The sequence below is a fragment of the Mustela putorius genome, unplaced genomic scaffold, assembly GCF_011764305.1.
Source record: "Mustela putorius furo isolate JIRA1106 unplaced genomic scaffold, ASM1176430v1.1 tig00003858_pilon_pilon_pilon, whole genome shotgun sequence".
Lineage (NCBI taxonomy): Eukaryota > Metazoa > Chordata > Mammalia > Carnivora > Mustelidae > Mustela > Mustela putorius.
This window is the reverse complement of record NW_025422010.1, coordinates 53,790,568-53,811,409: the sequence shown is the minus strand read 5'-3', so window position 1 is coordinate 53,811,409 and position 20,842 is coordinate 53,790,568. Positions and strand designations below refer to the sequence as shown.

Genomic DNA, 20,842 nt, shown 5'->3' with positions numbered 1-20,842 from the left:
CAAAATTATTTTCAGATAACATTGTATATGTAGCAAATCCAAATTAATCTTAGAATTTGAATTTAATAAGGTTACAGCATGCAAAGTTAATCAAATCATGGTGTATATCTGAGCAACAATTAGGAATTGAAATTATGAAAACAATACCAATTATAATTGCATCAGATATCTCAAGTCTGAAAGATGTGCAGACCTTCACATAGAAAACTAGGATACATTACAAAGGAAAACCTGAGTAAATAGAGAAATGGGCCTTGTTCATGAGTCAGAAGATGGTTGAAGTATCAGTTCTAACCGAGTTGAATCTAGACTTAATATAATCTCAAATCTGATATGTAGATCTCTGCACATCTACGTGTATGTTCTCTAATCCCCAGACACAACAAAGATGCTTTAAAAATTGATGATTGAAAAGAAAAAATATTTTAAAGTTTGCATCCATTTTTATAATAGTATGTTTCTCCTAGCTGTATGTTTCTGTTTGTATACATAGAAAGGTAAATTTTTTTTCACCTCATGTTCATTTTGTCATTTGTGGTTAGTGAGATTTTGGTTGATTTTTTTTTTTTTTAATTTTCTCTCCCCCTTTTATCTTCAGGTATATTTTCAGATCACCTTTTCAGTGAGAGATTCCCCGGTCGTCCTATTTAAAATCGCAGTCCCTCCGGACGCTCCTTATACCCATTCCCTGCTTTAGTTTCCTCTGCAGCACTTACCATGTAACATGCTGTGTAGTTCCCTGTTTTTCTCACTTGTAGTTTTTTCTGCTAACATGTATGTTCTGTGAGAGCTTGGATTTTCTGGTCTTTCTTTCCTCTCTCTCTGCTGTATCTCAGTATCCGGAACAGTGCCTGGTGCCTGATGGGTGCTCAATAAATATTTATTGAGTGAATGAATCTGTAATTTTTTCTCAGTCTGAATACTTTACAATAAGTATGTATTATTTTTGCCCCCCTCCAACCTGTCCCACACATTTTTTACTTTAAATTAGGAATGAAAGCAAATACATCAAGAAATTAACAGTGGCTAAATCTGTATGGTAGCAGTATGGATGTTTGCTAAGTTTTCCTTTGGGTTTTTTTGTTTGTTTTTTGTTTTTTTTTTAATAATTTTTTTTAAGATTTTTTTAAAATTTATTATTTATTTGACTGACAGAGATCACAAGCAGGCAGAGAGAGAGGAAGGGAAGCAAGCTCCCTGCGGAGCAGAGAGCCCAATGTGGGGCTCGATCCCAGGACCCTGGGATCATGACCTGAGCTGAAGGCAGAGGCTTAAACCCACTGAGCCACCCAGGCGCCCCAAGTTTTCCTTTGTTTTTATCTTTAAATATTTTAATTTCCCAAAATAAGCAAAAGTTTTTAGGGAAGAATTACAATTGGGCCAAGAGCTGATCACAGGAGTTTGTGTCCCCCTCTGGAGCTCTATAATAATAGGAAAGCTTTTAAGAAGAGAGTAAAAAACAGAACAGCGTAGACAAGTCATCAAACAAATGTACTTGGGAAGCATGCTGTTCCCCCAGACTGCCCTTCTGCTTTTGGGAATGCCCCTAGCCTCCCGCTACAGGAACCAAAGTGGGGACATCCTGTTTTTCTCCATCACAAGGCAACCCTCATGGGCACCCGACCAGCCATGGTGTATCAGGTGCTGCCATCCAGGTCCATCTGTCTTGAGCACCACAAAGATGGCAGGACGTTAAAAACAGAATCCGCATCACTAGTATCTGACCTGATGGGAATCTGGTAGCTCATGGTGAGACAGCTAATTACACAATGGTCTGTGGTCCCACGGAATGAAGTGCCCAGTGAGGACAAGACACGGGAACTCCTTCCTAGCTACTACAGAACAAAATGAAGGCAAAGACTGCTGTTTTGAGGTTAGGGCAGGGAGAGAAACCCAGAGATCCATGACTATAAACATTCCTCACATTCACAGTATCAAAAAATTCAAGTGAAACTTAGTATTTGTGCAGTTACCAAGTGATAGCAGTTAAATTCAGATTCAACAAGTTTTGTGGAGTTTATTGGTTTTTTAATGTGAAGGTAAGGAAATTTGGGAGGCAAAGAGCAGGGTGCATAGTATTGGGATGTGTATATTTATAAGGATTTGAAGGATTCTGAGCCTCGGGACATACCTGGAGCACTCTGGGTGGGAATGGAGTATTTTGGTGATCAGTCAAGAAAAGGAGAGCCGAGTTTCAGAAATGATCAAGACTTAATGATACAGGTTCAATCAACAGACTGAATTTAGAATTTCAGTTTGAGCTGCTGGGAGTGGTTTTAATTGCTTCGGTGGTTGAAGAAACAACTCGACAATCGAATCGGAACTCCCTTAATACATAATGCAGAAGGAAGAACCCAGTATCTTTAGGAAATAGAAATGCTGGCATGGATTCATCTTTTGAGAACCTTCCCAAGGCTTCACTGTTCCCAGGGGAGATCCATGACCCAGCCCCGTAACCGAGCCTTTGATAGGTGAAAGCCAGTTATTTCACTGGCTCTTTGATTTCGTCAGAGCTGAAAAGATCCTTTGGTTGCAGAAGCCATGTCATGTCAATTAACCATTACAAGCCAAGTGGATTTGTCAGCATATGAGGCAATTAGAACGTGCATGCGTGACAATTAGAATGATCTTCCCCACGGAGTTCATAAGCAATAATTCAGTGATGCTGGGATCCTTGGGACCAGAGTAAATGAAGGTGCTACTTTCTTAGTATGACCAAAAAACCAAGCCTGGCCTCCAAGAGGCCTGACCATCATGGCTTAAAGCACCATTTTCTCTCTTGATTGCTGTGGATCAGGAGCTCACGGGGTCTAGCTGGGAACCATGTGCACAGATGTGGTCACAGAGCGGCTGGGGCTGGCATGGCAGAGCAATGAAACTCCGGGGGGCAGTAGGGGCAGCTCCATGAAGCCTCCCCAGGCAGTGTCTACGTGGGGCTTCCGCCAGGTGGTCAGGACGAAGGCTTCGAGATCCAAGTATTCCAGAGAGGCAGAAAACTTTGGCAGTCTCTGTAGCAGTCTCAGAAGTCACACTGCGTCCCCACTGCCGTACTGTATTGGTTGGAACAGTCACAAAGGCCCTCCAGTTTCTAGGGGAGAGGATATAGATCCCACCTGTCACTGGGAGACAAGGCAACACTGTGAAAAAGGCATTTGAGTTGAAAGATATTGTGGCCATTAAAAAAGAGAGACGTACAAGAACCAAACCTAAAAAACCGAAAGTGCTTACTCCTGGTGGAGTTGGGGTTTGCGGGTCAGGAACTGCTGATTTCTATTACCAGCCCACTCTACTGTGGCCAGTACTCTTTTCATCAAAAAATGAAATGAAGGGAGCCTGGGTGGCTCAGTGGGTTAAGCCACTGCCTTCAGCTCAGGTCATGATCTCAGGATCCTGGGATCGAGTCCCGCATCGGGCTCTCTGCTCAGCAGGGAGCCTGCTTCCTCCTCTCTCTCTCTCTACCTGCCTCTCTGCCTACTTGTGATCTCTCTCTCTGTCAAATAAATGAATAAAATCTTTAAAAAAAAAAAAAAAAAAAAAAAAAAATGAAATGAAAAAACATCAAAATCACCCAAAGATAAAGCAGTGTCATGGTTAAAAATATTATCAGATATTATCTAAACCATGTAAGATAATATGCACGAAGAAAAAAAGTAGGAGTATGATAGAAATCTAGGTTCGCGTAGAACTGAGACATACTTGGCTTTGCCCCTAATGTGCCTGCCTTCAAGAAACAGAGTTCAGTTCAACAGACAAATGACTCAGCGGTTAGAGCGCAATGCTTTGAGTTCATGGACAGGTCTGTGTGGAGACCCAGGGGACTGGAGGACAAGCACTGAAGGAAGACTAGAAGTAGAGGGTGGAGAACCCTATTTGCCATCCTTGGGGAGTGACTGACTCTTCACCTTTCTGTTCTGAAAACTAATCATGGGAAAGATGAAGCATTTACCCTCCATCCTCAGGAGGAACAGCCATTTATACCAAGTTGACAGAAAACTGGTGCTTTTTCTCTCCCCCTCTTCTCTCTGCCCCTTCTCTCTCTCTCTCTCTGCTGTAGAGAGAACAGCAAAATTTAAACTCTCCTGTGGCAACCCCAATGAAATAATTGACCCAGGCAAATATCAATGGATGCTAAAACTATCGCATGAAACACTGAATATTTACATGGGATTTGTTTCCTATGTTGCCTGAATGACAAACCACTCAAAATCCATGTTGGCCTAAAATACCATTTATTTTTTTGTCATGGCTGCAAGTTAAGCAGAGCTCCATGGACAGGACTTGCCTCTGACCACGTGGTGTTGGCTGGGATAGCTTGACCTGGGCTGAAGAATTCAAGATGGCTTCACTCCTATGTCTGATGCCTCCAGCTGGACTGGGGGGACCTCTCTCCTCTTCATGCACTATTACGATTCAGTAGTCCAGCCCGAGTTTCTTTACTGGGCAGCTTGAACCCAAGAGGGCAAAAAGAGAAGCTTTAAGGCATCTTAAGGCCTAGGCCCCAAAATAAGGATATACCACTTCTACCACATTATAATTACTTAAACTGTTACAAGGCCAGTCCAGAATAGGGATGAAAAAGATTTCTACCTCTTGATGGGAGGAGCAGAACATGCTAACAGAAATGGGAGGAATTATTGGTGACAATCTGCCTACATTTCATGGTGTCACTCCCAGGTGACCTGCTGTTTACAGAGGGGAATATGATCTTTACAATGGAGAGAGACGCTCGTCACCACCTTACCCAAGAAGTCCAATTAAATTGAGCATCACTTACAGTAGACAAATTGACATGTGCTGCTGGGTAGGAAGAGATACAAAATATGCTTATCCTACCAAAAATGTGGGATCTGAATCTCCTCTTGAAACAAAAATGTTAGCCATACACCTAACAGCTGGGTTCCAGAAAATTCAAGGGAGAGAGACATAACATTGGGAAGAACCAATCAGTCAAATGAGAATATAGGGCATCTACTAGATAACCAGCCTGGTCTCCACAAAGTGGAGACCCTTAAATGAAATAAAAGGTTAAGAGACTCTTCTAGATTAAAAGAAACTAAAGACAAAACCCAATAACCCAATGGCTGTCATGCCAAGACATTTGGATGTAGCCAATCCTTGATATAGGAATAGTTGTGTCTTAGAAAGTTGCCAGACCTCCAAGACTTCTATCTTCTTTTCCCAAAGACTTCTAAATAATTGTCAATAGATTCATAACAGGAGATAAATGTCTAGTGTACCAAGTAAGTCTGTTACTGGTGTTCTTATTGCTTATGTCCAGAGACGTTCCTTAGCTCTCCTCTTCCACGCCAGGAATACAATAGAAGAATCTTTGCAGAAGGCTGGACACCTCAGTGCCATCCTATCTGAGGATTGGCCACTGGTGTGTGTCCATGGGTCCAACCCTTAGAACTTGTGATGTGAGAGATTCTGTCCCCATTCCTTCTTGGAGCCTTAAAATTCTCTTTTCTCCTCTTGCTCTCAAAGGTCTTTCACTTAATCTCTTCAGTGACAAGAGAAATTAGGATTTGTTAGGGGGAGTCAGCCAATATGAAAACATTTTGCGGGCCAAGATGCTTTTGTCTGTGTACACCGTGCAAGTGAAGCCTGATATCCTCACATAACACAGGAAGAGAAAAGCCAGAGAGGAAAAAAACACATGTCTTAATGATGCTGCCACACGTTGTGAGGTCATCCCAAGATGTTCTATGAAAGGTCTGAAGCCAGCTATCTCTCTGGGTGATAGCACGAGTAATAATTTAAAATTTACTCTTTATTTTCTTATTTGTTTAACTTTATGAGGTGAGCATTTGTCATTTTTACTGTAAAAAATACGTGACATAAAATTTACCATATTTTCTATTTTTATATGCCCAATTCAGTGGCATTAAATACATTCACACTGTGTGGAACCATCACCACCACCCATTTCCAGAATTTTCATCAACCTGAGTGGAAACTATTAAATAATAGCTTTCCACCCCATCCCCCCAGTCCCTGGCGACCACGATTCTACCATCTTCCTCTATGAATTTGCCTATTTTAAGTACCTCATATAAATGGACTCAAACACCATGTGTCCTTCCGTATGTGGCTTATTTCACTTGGCACAGTCTCTTCAAGGTCCATCCATGCTGTGGCATGTTATTAGAACTTCATTTGTTCAAGCTGAATAATATCCCATTGTATGTACATATAAGCCACATTTTGTTTATTCATTTATCTGCCAGTGAATATTTTTCTTGTTTCCACCTTTGGCTATTGTGAGTAATGCCGCTAAAGACATGGGTATTCAAGGATCTGTTTGGGTATATACCCAAGAATTGAGGCCCTTTTGGGTGTATACATAGGAGTGGAACTGCTAGGTATGTAGAATCATCATATGCTGAATCATCACATGGTCATTCCATGTTTAACGTTTTGAGAAACCACTACAGTAATGACACCATTCGGTATCCCCATCACCAATGCATTTTGCCACATCTTCACCAACACTGGTTATTGTTCATTTTTGTTTAGTTTAGTTTTTTTTATAATAGTCATCATAATGGATGTGAAGTATATTTGTTATTTTTCAAATCAGAAAAAAATGTCATCTACAATTTATGAGGACCTAGAATGAGGTGCTTTGGGGTGATGACCGCAGGTATGTAACCCCATCACAAACCTCTGCTATTCATTCAGTCAGTCATGTGAAGATGATCTCAATAACAATTTTGATATTTTTAAATCATGGATATTTTTTGCATTAATTTTTTAATATCATCTTAAAATGCCATTTATGTTGATGACTGATTATTTTGGAATCCCACCAAACTTTGTTCCTGAGTCAAGTGCCTCAGTTGCTTCCCCATTCTCTCGTCCTACCACGTTTGTAGACTGTAAGTATGGTTGAGGGTACTAGAAGTAAAGTCAAATGCAGTTGACTAGGACTTTTCTTTGCTAAACCTTTGAAGTGAACAGTCACATGTGTTCTGCACTAGCTTTTGAGAAAAGAGCTCCTGCTCATGTGCAGAAAAGCATCATTTATAAGGTACTACATGTAGCAAGTAACAAAGAAAAGCATTTGGAATTTCCTAAATAACTTACACTGAATGTAAGCTTTTTTGTAGTTGGGTCTAAATTCTGACCAGGTTTATTTAACATTTTGGGTAATTCAAATGCTAGAATTTTCTAGCATTTCTAATACCAAAGAAGGGAAGTTGCCAGGTTAAGGGCTGGGTGTTATGTGTTGTCACAAGTTGAGTTCTCCAGAAGCCAACAAGAGGAGTTTGGGGGGCAAGATGTTTGCTACAGATGATCCCCTGTGAAGAGAAGGAGGAGGAAGCAAATTAGGCAAAAAAGTCAAATTCTACAATTTGGGTAGGACTCAGCGTGGATGGTTCATCTCTGCTGGTGAGGCGTCACTCACTCGGAGGGCAAGTTGGTGTTCATGATGCTATGGTAGCCATCTTTGGAAAATAGAGTTTCCTATGAAAATACTTCTCCAGACGAACCACTGTTATACTTTTAACAAAGAACCTAATAGTTTTGTCATTCTTTTTCTCAATATTATTATATTCATTATTTTTAAGTCTCTGGACTCTAACAGCCAATGATTAGAGCTTGCATTTTGCATGTGTTTGCTTTGGTTAGGTGTCATTTCATTCTCCTGACTGGGTTGCCACAGAAAGGAAATAAAAAAGGACACTGGGCATTCAACACAGTTTGAGGAGCATTGCTGAATGCACTGATCTCAGCCACCGATCTCAGCCGAGATGGAGAAGGGCAGTGCTGCCTGCGGGGTGCCAGCCAGCCCTTCATTACACAGAACAACCCGGATGTACCAAGAGCTGTGGGAGCAGAAGACAATGTGATCCCGTCAGTCAGGAGTGTTCATTTCCCTCTTCGTTTCTTCAGGCTGTCATTAGAGAAGTTGATGTTGTCTTATTTGCCTCTATAATGACACCTCATTTGGCCCCATATCCTCTACTTCCTTTGATAACGTCTTAGCCCTTTCCCATAACAGCAATAAAATATGCATCCTTCCCCTTCCTTCCCAACTCACCTGATTTGAGTCAATATTTCTTCATGCTTACCTTCGTGGTGTTAAATGTTCATACTTGTATGACTTGATTTGTCAGCTTGAAACGATTCCTTTCGATTTCAGTTATAAATGACAGCATTCATGAAGTCACTCCCACCTTCCACATCCTCCTTCTCCTCCTAAAATGCATTTCTTTTATTATTTTTCCATTGTTAAGGTATATACCAATTACATAGCATTCTGTTCCCTAGCTCCTACATTTGTTTTAGTTCTTGTTCTACTGTTAAGTATATTTCATTTCTGAAATTCTCAAAAAACAGTATCATACTTTTCCGGTTATCTTTCAGCTGGCTACATGCTGAAATATTTGTGTCCTCCAAAATTCATATGTGAAATCCCAGTGCCCAACAGGACGGCAAGTGGAGGTGGGCCTTGGAGAGGTGATTTTGGTCCATGAACGGGATTAGTGCTCTTCTAAAAGCCCAGAGAGTTCCCTTCCCCCTTCTGCCACATTAGGTCACAGTGAAAAGACACCATCTATGAACAAGGAAGTGGGCCCTTACCAAACACCGCACCTGCCAGCGCCTTGATTTTGGACTTCCCAGCTTCCAGAACTGGCAGAAATAAATCTCTGCTGCTGATAAGCCAATGAATCTGTGGTATTGTTTTATAGCAACCCAAAGGGACTAAGAGCTCCATACTTGCCTCAAGAAACACTCATGGGAAAAACATTTCCTTACTTACTGCATGCTCAGTGGGTGAAGTACAGATTAGCTGGGTAAGAAACCTTGGCTCAACATTCTTTCCTAAAGGATCTTATAGATGTATCTTTGTTCTCTTGTGTTGAATGTCACCATGGAGAAATCTAAAACTAGTCTGATCTCTTTTATAAATAAGCGACCCGGATTTTTTTTTTTCCCTGACTGACCAAAAATCGCCATTCTTTGAAAATCCAGTGTTTTTTCTAATGGTTTTATAGTTTTACATTTATGTCCATGATTCCTTCTGCATTAGTCAGGGCTCTCCAGAAACAGAACCAATAAAAGATGGACTGATTAACTGACTGATTATAAGGAATTGGCTTATGTGATTATGAGGGCTGTGAAGTTCCAAGATCTACAGGTGAGTTGACAAGCTGCAGGCCTGGGAAGAGCCAAGATTTCAACTCAAGTCCAAAGGCAAAAAAAAAAAAAAAAAAAGCTGATGTTCTAGTTCAAAGGCCAGCAGGCAGGAATAATTTTCTGTTACTTGGTGGAGGGTAAGCTTCAGGTTCTATGTCAGCCTTCAACAGATTGGATGGGACCCATCTACACTGGGAAGGCCGATCTGCTTTACTCACTCTACTGATTTAAATGCTTATATCACTATATGCACTCTTGGTGAAAAACCCAGAACACTGTTTGACCAAATATCTGGACACTCCAGGGTTTAGTCACAGTTACATAAAATTAACTATTGGGCCATCTGAATTAATTTTTGTGGAAGATGGAATGTCCAGGTTGAGGTTTATTTATTTATTTATTTATTTGGTCTATAGGTGCCCAATTGTCCCAGCACCATTTATTAAAAAGGCTACCTTTCCCTCCATTAAAGAGAGGAGAGGTCAGAAGGAGAAGCAGACTCCCCGCTGAGCAGGGAGCCCGATGCAGGAGTGGATCCCTGGGCTCCAGGATCATGATCTGAGCCTCAGGCAGTTGCTTGGCCAACTAAGCCACCCAAGTGCCTATTCTTTTCAAAATAAAGTCTTAGCTCTTCTTGTTTCTTCACTTTTACAAACAAATTTTAGAATACTCCTGCCTCTATCTACAAAAAATCTAGCTGGGATTTTTTTTTTTTAAAGATTTTATTTATTTATTTGACAGAGAGAAATCACAAGTACACTGAGAGGCAGGCAGAGAGAGAGAGAAGGAAGCAGGCTCCCTGCTGAGCAGAGAGCCTGATGTGGGACTCGATCCCAGGATCCTGAGATCATGACCTGAGCCAAAGGCAGCGGCTTAACCCACTGAGCCACCCAGGCACCCCTAGCTGGGATTTTGATAGAAACATATTAAACAGTATATTCACTTGGAAATGTTGATTGTGATCAAATACACATCACATGAAATCTACAATCTTAATCATTTTTTAAAGTCAAAAGCTCAGTAGCATTGAGTATATTCATACTGTTGTGCAAACATCTTGACCTTGGTCTCCAGAATTCTCTTCATCTTGCAAAATGGAACCTCTGTTCCCATTAAACACTTACTCTCCATGCTACCTTCCTCCCAGCCTCTGGAAACTGATATTCTACTTTCATTTTCCCTTCTTACTTCATTCTTTCTCTCTTTCTGTTTCTCTCTCTTTCTTTCTCCCTTCCTTCCTTCCCTCCTTCTTTCCTTCTATAATCTTCTCATTCCCACCAAGCCCGAGCCTCCAGTAACCAGCATTTTCTTCTCTGTTCCTATGTGTTCTGCTTTTTTTTTTGTTTTAACGATCCCACATATAAGCAAGATTATGAAATATCTATCTGTATTTCTGTGAAATCTTTCTATAGTCACTTAGCATAATATCCCTAGGTTCCTTCATGTTATCACAAAGGGCAGGATTTCCTTATTTTTAAAGGCCAACTAATATTTCATTGTGTATATATTGTCTTTATTCATTCATCCACTGATGGACATTCCGATAGTTCTCCCTATTGGTGAAGTCCTAACAGGGACTATAGTTGGGCTGGGCGGATACAGAGCTGCAGTGGTTGATGGGATTAGGTGAAAGTCTGGATGAAATGCAGAACGTCTGAACTGCCTCTGTGTGAAGTACCTGTGTCTCCTTTATGTGATTGTACTATGGGAATGGATTTAGTGTCTGATGGGGGAGAATTTCCTCTACCTAGTACTGTAAAACACAAGGCAGGCAAATCTGACCTCCAGGCAAGATTGCCTGACCCTCTTAAATAGGACCCGATAACATTGCCCAAGCCCACATACATTGTTTTTAACAGTATGGGTTACCTGGTAGATAAGAGATGCAGTAAGACCAGTGTCTAGTTGGCGGCTTTGGATTCTGAAGGGTGCATATTCCACATCTGGAAATACTACTAGATCGTACCTGTAACACCACTAGAAGGAAGTCCTAGAATACTTACTCACACTGGGGCTTATGGCAAAAGGCTGTGAGCATCCCCTATCAATGCCTACTGTGACTTCAGACAGAGAATTTCCATCTCAGAGTCAATTACTAGCTTGCCAGGGGACATTAACTGAAACTGCCCCGTTGACTGAAGGACATAAAATAATCTGGAAACCTGAAATACATAAAATGTCTCAGGTGATGTCAGAGAAACAGTCTCATGGAAAAAGCAATGTCTAGATGAGTTCCATGATACAGTGGAGCTGGTTTTGCAGGAACATGGTACCAGGGGACGAGGAGGTGCATGTGTGTTCGCAAGCAGGTAGAATCTTTTCCCCTAACGCTGACTTTGGAACCACCTGAGAAATTGCTAGACCTGTAGGCCCTTGGGCAGTGCTCTACAAACAGCTCTCTATGGACCAAAAAAAGAACTGCTTGGTTTACAGAGGTCAGTCTCAAGGTGTATAGATCACACGATGTTTGGAGGCCGCTGCTCTAATAGAAGATGAGAACAGATCAGTCCAATGAGCTGATTTATGTGGTGTGACCCGTATGTTTGGGTTTTGAACCAACTCATGGGCAATGGCTAATGTCTTGGCCATGTGGTTAAGTAAAAGAGCAATGGAAAACTTGCCTCTGTTCAAGGGATGCTGTAGGGGGCACTGCCCCTATGGAAATCACTATGGCCATCAAGGGGAATATCAAAGGAGGGCATGTCACTGTTCATTAGAAGAACCTTCTTTTAGGACTGAGAGGTGATTGGAACCAGCTGGTGAATATCCTGTTGTGCTTACTTGGGTTGGCCACCTGGGTCCATGGCATGAATGGATATGGGAATGGGGTGGGGAGTGCCACAGCAACACAGAGATGGGATGAATCTAGACATTGTCCTCTTGTACCCTCTGGAGATGCCAATGAGACCCTTTTTGTGGGCCACCCAAACTGACAGAGGCTGCAGATGGCTGCGGAACAGATTCCCTGGGGAAACACAGAGCTGGTACCTGGACAGATGCTGGGAGCCCTGGAAGGTTACAGATGTGGTTTGACAGGAAGAGACACACTCTGGACTGGATTTTGCAGGCCTAGAGTTAGGAGCAAATGATCAAAATACGATAAAAGGACTGGACTAGATGATATCATAACAACTTGGACCACCACTTCCATGTCTTCGGACCAAGGAACGCACTTTTCAGCACACAATGTCCAGTCACGGGCAAAGAGATAACATCAGGCGGAAGAAGCATGTTGCATATCATCTTGAGTAAAGGTCTGACAGAGAATTGGAACAGGCAATTGAAATATTTATTGTCTGAAATGGGGGAGGGAGGGGCGCCTGGGTGGCAAAGTCAGTTAATCGTCTGAATCTTGGTTTCTGCTCAGGTCATGATCTCAGAGTCATGAGGTCAAGCCCCGTATTGGGCTCCACACTTAGAGAAAATCTGCTTAAGTTTCTCTCTTCCTCTGTCCCCACCCCCACCCCCATGCGCTCTCCCTCTCTGGAATGAATAAATAAATGTTAAAGAAAAGAGAGGAAAAGGAAAGGAAAGGAAAGAAAAGAAAAAAGAAAATGGGGAGGAAGAAATAAAGGCATGAAGGGCTGACGTCTACGTCTTCCTGAACGTGTTGCCCATTCTGGTAGACTTCTCCACTCTTCTAGGGAATCCGGAGACGGTGAGGGAGAATGCTGGTGCAACTGCGCAGTTCTTCCCATGGAGAGAAGATGGTATGACCATACTTTTGGGTTTGTTTTTTTTCTCCACATTGCCTCAACTTTCTTCTTTTTCTCCCCGATACAGTGATCTCAAGGGCTAGGGCTTCAAATTCAGGTGGTAGAATCAAGGATAATCCCCAAGCAAGAAACTCTAACTCTATTTTTAAACCTTTATACTAGACTTCCAAGATATTAATGGGGGTGATGGTTACGCCTTCCCTCCATCTGATGAAATTGGGGTTGATAGCGAACGCAGATGTGTTGTGTGGTGGTTGCCTGAGAAAGCCCACAGGTTGTGCACCTCTGTCACCTTCCCCCATATGAATGGGAATGGACGGCAGGGGAGGCAGTTGCTCAATTAGTAGCAGTGCTAGGAGTCTGGAACAGCCTAGAACTAGGCTGAACCTAGCCTTCCTTCCATTGGGAGAAAGTCTGGGTAAAAATAAGTCACAAATAGACAGAAGGAGAACTAGTAGATGAGGGTAAAAGAACAAATAAATGGGCTATGCGACAAACATAATCCAGTGTTACATCAACACCTTGAAGGAGGCTCACAACAAGAGATGATATTGTCTCCTATGAAAGCTCAATTATAGCGGATGTCTTAGGGGGTAGAGAGCACCCCTGTTTCTAGAAACTTATAGAGTTGAATGGAAACCTGCAAATCTGGATGGGAGACTTTCCGAGACATGTGGCGTGATGATGAGCTGGACCAGTTGTGGATGACTGAGTGACATTCCAGTGACAGGCCACTATCTTTTGGCTCTTATTTTTCAGGTTATGTCTACAGCCCATCTTGTGATATGGTGTAACACCCGCACTTCACTGGATTGAAGGTAGGAAGATTGCACTACTGATATTATTGATCAAATCTATTGGGAAATTGAGTTAAGAGCCTCCTACTCTACCCTACCTCCTCCAAATGTTAGGGCATGTGTTTGTTTTGCTGTAGGAGAGCTTTGGATAAAGGCCAGGGAGTGGCCTGTGTAGTCAAGAATCTGGGCTTGCCGGAAGTTCTAGTCTTTGTCTTTGGCTTCTTGGAGGTAAGCTGTGCCATAGCTAATAGAAGTGCCTTTGTTTAGATGAGGTAGGCCAGTCTGGACTTTGAGGTGGGGGCTGATCATGCCAGAAAAACCAACCATGTGATTTAGGTGGAAGGTCGTATCATCAGTTGACCTTCTAAGACTGAGTTCAGCCACATGTGCAATCAGTCAATTGTACTTACACACTGGAAACACCAATAAACACTCTGGACACCAAATGGGCCTCCCTGGTTTGCAGAACTGGGTGCTATTATCACACACCCATGCTGGGAGGGTTACCTGTCCTGACTCCACGGGAAGTGGCAACAGGAAGGCCTCCATACTTTGACCTCCGTACTTCTTCACTTAGCTGACTTTGTCATGAACCACAACCACGAGAATAACAGCTCTCTGTGCGTTCTGTGAGGCGTTCCAGAGGATTATCAAAAGTGAAGGTGGTTTGGGAACCCCCAAATTTGTTTCTTTAATTTTTACTTTTTTCATTTTGAGGGGAACCCCCAAATTCATAATTGGTGTCAGGAGTCTTGGGGACTGTGTCCTCAAGCCTTGTCATTTGCCTAACTCTGTGCAATAAATTAAGAAAGAAGAAAAAATGAGATCAATTTGCCCCTGAGTTCTTGCATGTTTCTAAAAACAACAACAGAAGGCAAAAGCAAGCAGGCAAACAAACAGATGTTCCTCATGCAAATCAAAACCAGAAGGAAACGTCACACCCCCTAGGAAGGCTATAATGAAAAAGACAGATGGTAACAAGTGTTGGTGGGGATGTGGAGAAACCGGAACCCTCATACGCTGTGGGCGAGAATAGAAAGGTCTGGCAGCTCTGGTTAAACACAGTTACCCTAGATCCAGCCATTCTGCTCTTAGGTGTAGATCCAAGAGAAATGAAAGCATAAGTCCACCCGAAATCTTGTACATGAATGTTCACAGCAGTAGAAATCCTAATAGCCCTCAAATGGAAAGAACCTCCCTCTGTCCATCCGTCAGTGAACATAATATGTGGTATACTCATACCAGGGAATACAAGTTGGTGATAAAAAGAATGAAGGGCCGTTGCATTGTACAACATGGGTGAACCTCGAAAATAATATAAGTGAAATAAGTCTGACAGAAAAGGCCTATATTGCGGAATTCCATTTCTATGAAATACCCAGCTTAGGCAAACCTAGAGACAGAAAGACTGGTGGCAAGTAGCCTAGGACTGGGCAGGGGCTTGGGAGGAACCAGGGAGTGGGGGCTGATGGATGCAAGGTATTTGGGGGTGTGTGTGTGGGGGGGTAACTAAATGTTCTAAAATTGATTGTGGTAGTGGTTACAGGAGTCTGTGACCGTACTAAAAACTGTTTATTGTGCGCTTTAAATCGGTGAATTGTATGGGATGTGAATTAGATCTCAATAAAGCTGTGCTTTGTTTTATTTTGAACGCAGCCTTGGGAAAGGGGATGGAGTCTTAAGCTCAAGGAAATTCAATCCGAGTGGCTAAAAGCCTCCACGGTAAGACTTTCCCGGTCCTCTGAAACGCGATCGTGGGCTGTGACCACGGTTCGGAGTACGCCTAGAAGGCCTGACATGGAGCCGGGAGGTCGGCTTGATCTCAGGGTTCCCCGCTGCGACAGGGTCTGCCGGGCCCAGGCCGCGGCTTCGAGCGCCCGGGATCGCGTTCCCCGGCTCCCGCGACCGCCCGGCGCGAGCGCGGAACCGGGGCCCGAGCGGCTCCCACCCCCAGACTCGGCTTGGGGAGGCCTGGAAACCCGCCTCCGCGGTCCTAAGAGGCACCCCGACCCCACCCCTGAGCGTCGCCCGGGCCCTTCGGGAGGCGCTGGCAGGTGGCGCCGCCGTGGGCCCGCCGCCCCCGCGCTCGGGGACACCCCGTCCGCCGGGAGGTCGCGGGCGGGGTCCCGCAGCTCTACCCTAGGCCCCCCAGCCTCGCGGCCCCGGCCCCCGCCTCCGGGAAGCGCCGCCCCGCCGCGGTCGCGCCCTCGGCCGGCTCCGCCTCTTCCCCTCCGGCCGCCGCCCCGCCCCGCGCCGGCCGCGAACCCAAACAGCGGCTCCTGCTGCGCGCGGCCGCGCGTGATCGCCGCGCCGCCGAGCCCCGCGCGCCCGCCCTCCCGGCCCGGCCCGGCCCCGCCGAGCGATGCTGCTGCTGGCCGCCGCCTTCCTCGTGGCGTTCGTGCTGCTGCTCTACATGGTGTCACCGCTCATCAGCCCCAAGCCCCTCGCCCTGCCCGGGGCGCATGTGGTGGTGAGTGGCCTCCTGTTGCTGCGCCGCCGCCGCCCGGCCCGCTCGGCCGCCCCGAGCCCGCCCCCTGGCGCGCCGGCCCGCGACCGAGGCCCAGCCGCCCGCGTCCCTTTCTCCGCCGAGGGCCACCTGCCGCCGCGCGGCCCGGCCCCGTCCCTGCGGGGGACGGCGGGGCCCCGCCCTCCGCCGCAGCTGGCCCTCCCCGGGGCGGGAGAGCGGGGCGCCGGGGGCTCGGGAGCCGCTCGCTAATCCCCGGGGCACCCGTGGGGCGTGGATACTGCTGCGCTCGGTTTTCCCGAGGAGTCCACCGAGGGGCGGAAAGGCTGAGAAACTTTGCCAAGGACGCCGCGGTCGGTGGCCGCGCAGGGCGAGGCGCGCGGTCCCGGCCGGGTCGCGGGGAGGCGGGCGGCGGGGAAGGGGTCCCAGCCGCCGGGACCCGCCGAGGCAGCTCGGAACGGGCCGACGGCCTGGGCGAGCGGCAGAAAGAGCAGTTGCCGGAGGAATCCAGGAAGTGACTCACCTTGGGGGGGAAACCGCCCGGAGCCCGGGGGGCTGGCGGTCCCGGCTCGACGGTGTCGGGACGCTTCTGGCCCGTCTACCCGGCTGGCCTGTCGGAGCTCAGCCCCCGGGGAGGCCATCGTTTCGGAGTCCGCGGACGAGCTCACCGACCTGCTCGTGCGGGAGGGATGCGGGAGGTGCGGGTGGGTTTGGGTCCTTCCCTCCCGGAAGCGAGTGTCTTCAGAGATCCCTTTTCTGCAGGTGTCGGCACCTTCCTTCTCACCTGCGCGCAGCCCTTTGCCACTTGCTGTGGCTTTCGCATGGGTTTTCTTATTCGGATCTCACCAGCCCCAGGCACCCCGAGGTGGGCGGTGATTGAATAAGGAGAGTTAGTTACTGAGCGGGCGGCAGGAAGCCTGCCAGAGGGGACGTGTGCGAGCCGGTGCCGGTCGAGACGGAGCCTCCCTACCGAGCTGACCAGGCTGGACTGGCCATTCATTTTAGTGTGCTTTAGAGCTGGACGAACGTTTGTGAATGAGAACACGTATTTTTTTTTTTTTTTACACGGTCCTTTGTAAAAATATTAGTATATTCCCAGCTCCTGCTGTTGCTGGTGTGCAGCGCGGATGAGGTTAGTGTAAATTCATTTCGAAAGGGAGCGAGAGAAGCCAAACTTTCCACGGAGGCCAAATTCTGAAAGTGTCACATCTCCAACAGAACTTCTGCCTCAGAAGCATGGCTTTCAAAGTTGAAATCTTGCAGAAGTTATGCTTGCAGAATGTAACTTGGGGGAAAAAAAAAAATGTAAAGCCAAAAGCAAGAGTGAACATTTCGATTCAGTATTTGTAAGGGAGTTTCACTTAACCTTGACTCCAGTCCTTCTCGCTTCATTGTGCCGCAGGCCCTGAGTAAGATAATGAGTCTGTTGGGGTAAACTAAGAAGAATTTCTTATTTTCACCATCCCATTTTAATACGCCACTATAAATAATGTGAGGATGACATGAATAATTCACATGATGTCACCATCTGTCTTCTTTTTTAATGTCACAAGACGAGGGAAAGCGCCATTCTTTTTCTTGAGAGTTGTTAGGACCGGACCAGGTGGTGTTAGGAAAGGGAGCTAACATTCCGAATGTCTCCTTATGTGAAAGCATGAACAGACTTAGGTCACAATTACTGCTTTCTATTTAGAACAGTTCGCATATACTAGTGTTATCTCCCTAATGACAGCGGTGATACTGCCGGAGTCTTACAGGGTATGTACTTGTGTTTAAAAACCTGTTTAATCGACTTGGGGAGAACTGGAAAATCAGGTCCTTCCTTTTTTTGGAGATGGCTGGGAGCAGTTCTTGCTGCAAACCACCCTGTTTCTGGTCCTCAATAAGAGGTGTATGCCGTGATGAAAGAGATAGAAACATTTAAATGATATTTTGCATTGAATCCTAAGAGGATTCAATGGAAAGAAATTAGGAAGAATAAGGAAAGAAATTAGGCTGTTATCTTTCACACCTGGGCCCAGTTTACCAGTTGTCAGGCAACTCCATCCGTGTTTCCCACTTTTCTCAGCCCTTTGGAAAATCTCTGCCACGTTGTTCTGCCATTCAGAATAGCACAGCCTAGACTTGGCTGATGTATACTCTTACGTAGTCTTAGATGCTTAAGCATTAGCTTAATTAGAAGGTTAGTTTCTCGCGAGGTAGGAACGAAAGATCGAAGCCTTACCCTTGCTCTTAAGGAAAAGACTTAGAAGTGATCAGGTTGAACAGTCTCTCGTCTGTGCAGTGCGTGGACCCAGCCAGCTTACGTAGCACGGTCTAGAAAAAGGACAGCAATCACAGCAGTAGCACTTTAGAGAATGTAGGTTTTCTCAATAACCTTATCACTTCAGCTTCCATTAATTTATCGAATAACAGATAGGGAAACTTTACTTCCAATTTTTTTGGCATTGTCTATATCAGAGAAACAGTACCCTTGCACCACTCTTGGAAATGAATGTTGGCTGAGTGCTCATTTCGCAACGGCTTATGCCAGGTTCTGTGCTCAGAGTAGGGGGGGATAGATTGGACTCAGTGCTTGTCCTCAAGGAGCTTACAGTTTGGTCACAGAGCTAAGATGTGTACACAAAGTGGAAAGGGACAGGTAAAGGAGAGGACTGAGTGACTGAGTCAGAAAGGAGTCCTGGGGCGCCTGGGTGGCTCAGTGGGTTAAGCCGCTGCCTTCGGCTCAGGTCATGATCTCAGGGTCCTGGGATCGAGGCCCACATCGGGCTCTCTGCTCAGTGGGGAGCCTGCTTCCTCCTCTCTCTCTGCCTGCCTCTCTGCCTGCTTGTGATCTCTCTCTGTCAAATAAATAAATAAAAATCTTAAAAAAAAAAAAAAAAAAAAAAAAAAAAAAGAAAGGAGTCCTGGAGGACTAGGATAGGGTAGGTAGGATTGGATAGGTAGGTATGCAGGGGATGTTGGGTGGAGGGACATCGAGGCAGCAGTAACACCATCATACGAGGGCCGGGGGCATATTAATTGCTGTGGAATTGGAATGTCTGGTGAAATTTCAAAAGCCAAAGCCACCCGTGAAATATCTCAGCAGCTGGGCGCCTGGGTGGCTCAGTGCTTAAAGCCTCTGCCTTAGGCTCAGGTCCTGATCTCAGGGTCCTGGGATCTACTCCCGCATCAGGCTCTCTGATGTCGGCAGGGAGCCTGCCTCCTCCTCCTCTCTCTCTCTGCCTGCCTCTCTGCCTACTTGTGATATGTCTGTCAAATAAATTTTAAAAAGTCTTTAAAAAAAAAAATAAAAAGAAATATCTCAGCAGCAAAGAGCTCCTCAGAGGCAACTGTTGGCTAGGGCAGCAGGTAGATTTTTACAGTAACCTTCTGGAGATAATTGGTTAATTACCTGCCAAGGAAGTCTCTTCAGTGGTGAGGACTTGAGGCCAAAGAGAAGTAGGGGACCCTCAGCATCCATGGAGACTGGTACTTTGTATAGAAGTGGCTTTGTGATAATTTTAAAATCATTGAGATGGGGTCAAGGATGTTCATTACAGCATGATTTATATCTAACAGTAAAACATTTGAAATAATCCGAATGTCTGTTAGAGGGAAATCGTCAACTAAGTTTTAGTACCTCTCTCTCCTTGATGTAATATATATAGTGAAGCCTTTTAGTTTTTTGACATAAAACATTTTGATACGTATTTTTTATTCTATTCTATCCTATTCTGGTTATTTTTAAAGATTTTATTTATTTGTCAGAGAGAGAGAGAGAGAGCACACAAACAGGGGGAGCAGCAGGCAGAGGGAGAATCAAGGTCCCCGCTGAGTGAGGAGCCCAATGTGGGGCTTGATTCCAGGTTCCTGGGATCATGACCTGAGCCAAAGGCAGACGCCTAACCAGCTGAGCCACCCAGGTGCCCCGATATATGTATTTTTAAAGTAGGATATGATACCATGTAAGGTCAGATACCTCTCTCATTACTTTCCCACTCCCTCCACCGGACAACCCTGGGCCCCCATTCTCTTCCCCTATAATATATAATTTCAAAGGAAAAATGACTAGAAAGATAATACTGCATTTGTCTTATGAAGGTAAATGTATATCAAGCCCTTCCTATTTGCCAGGCACTGTCCTCTTAAGTGCTAGGGATATAGTGGGAGCAGAAATGGAGATGGTATTTTTCTGGCATTAATGAGGCAGTGATAGGAGAAGTGGCCTTGAATCAAATAATCACACAAATAAATGCATGGCTGTTTGAGTATGTAAGTGCCATAAAGGAAAAAGGATGCAGTGCTAGAAGGTGGGTTGTAGTTAGGGAAGGGGCAGTCAGTCAAGGTTTTCCTGAGGAGGTGATGTTTGAGCTGAGATTTTTTTTTTTTTTTTAAGATTTATTTTATTTTATTTTATTTTTTTAAGATTTTATTTATTTATTTGACAGAGAGAAATCACAAGTAGACGGAGAGGCAGGCAGAGAGAGAGGAAGGGAAGCAGGCTCCCCGCTGAGCAGAGAGCCCGATGCGGGACTCGATCCCATGACCCCGAGATCATGACCTGAGCCGAAGGCAGCGGCCTAACCCACTGAGCCACCCAGGTGCCCAAAGATTTATTTTTTTGATGGGGTTAGGGGGACATGCACAGAGAGAGAATCCCAAGCACACTGCCTGCTGAGCACCAAGCCCGGCAAAGCAGGGCTGGATCCCAGGACCCATGAGATCATGGTCTGAGCCGG

At 45.2% G+C, this 20,842-nt stretch overlaps 1 protein-coding gene and 1 long non-coding RNA gene across 2 annotated transcripts in view; one reads left to right on the top strand and one right to left on the bottom strand.

Annotated features, from left to right (window-relative positions):
- Nucleotides 1–1,991: 1,991 nt before the first annotated feature.
- On the bottom strand, nt 1,992–17,721 carry LOC123387649. Its single transcript, XR_006602167.1, has 3 exons — nt 16,645–17,721; nt 8,076–8,202; nt 1,992–3,119 (listed from the first exon to the last, which is right to left on the bottom strand). It is a non-coding gene; the product is annotated as an uncharacterized LOC123387649 (long non-coding RNA).
- The window catches only part of KDSR (3-ketodihydrosphingosine reductase), a 39,498-nt gene continuing 34,557 nt past the window's right edge, over nt 15,902–20,842 (top strand). The window contains exon 1 of the mRNA XM_045065702.1: nt 15,902–16,127. Coding sequence (XP_044921637.1) covers nt 16,020–16,127 — 108 coding nt within the window. The 5' untranslated portion in view covers nt 15,902–16,019. The remainder of the gene's footprint in view (nt 16,128–20,842) is intronic.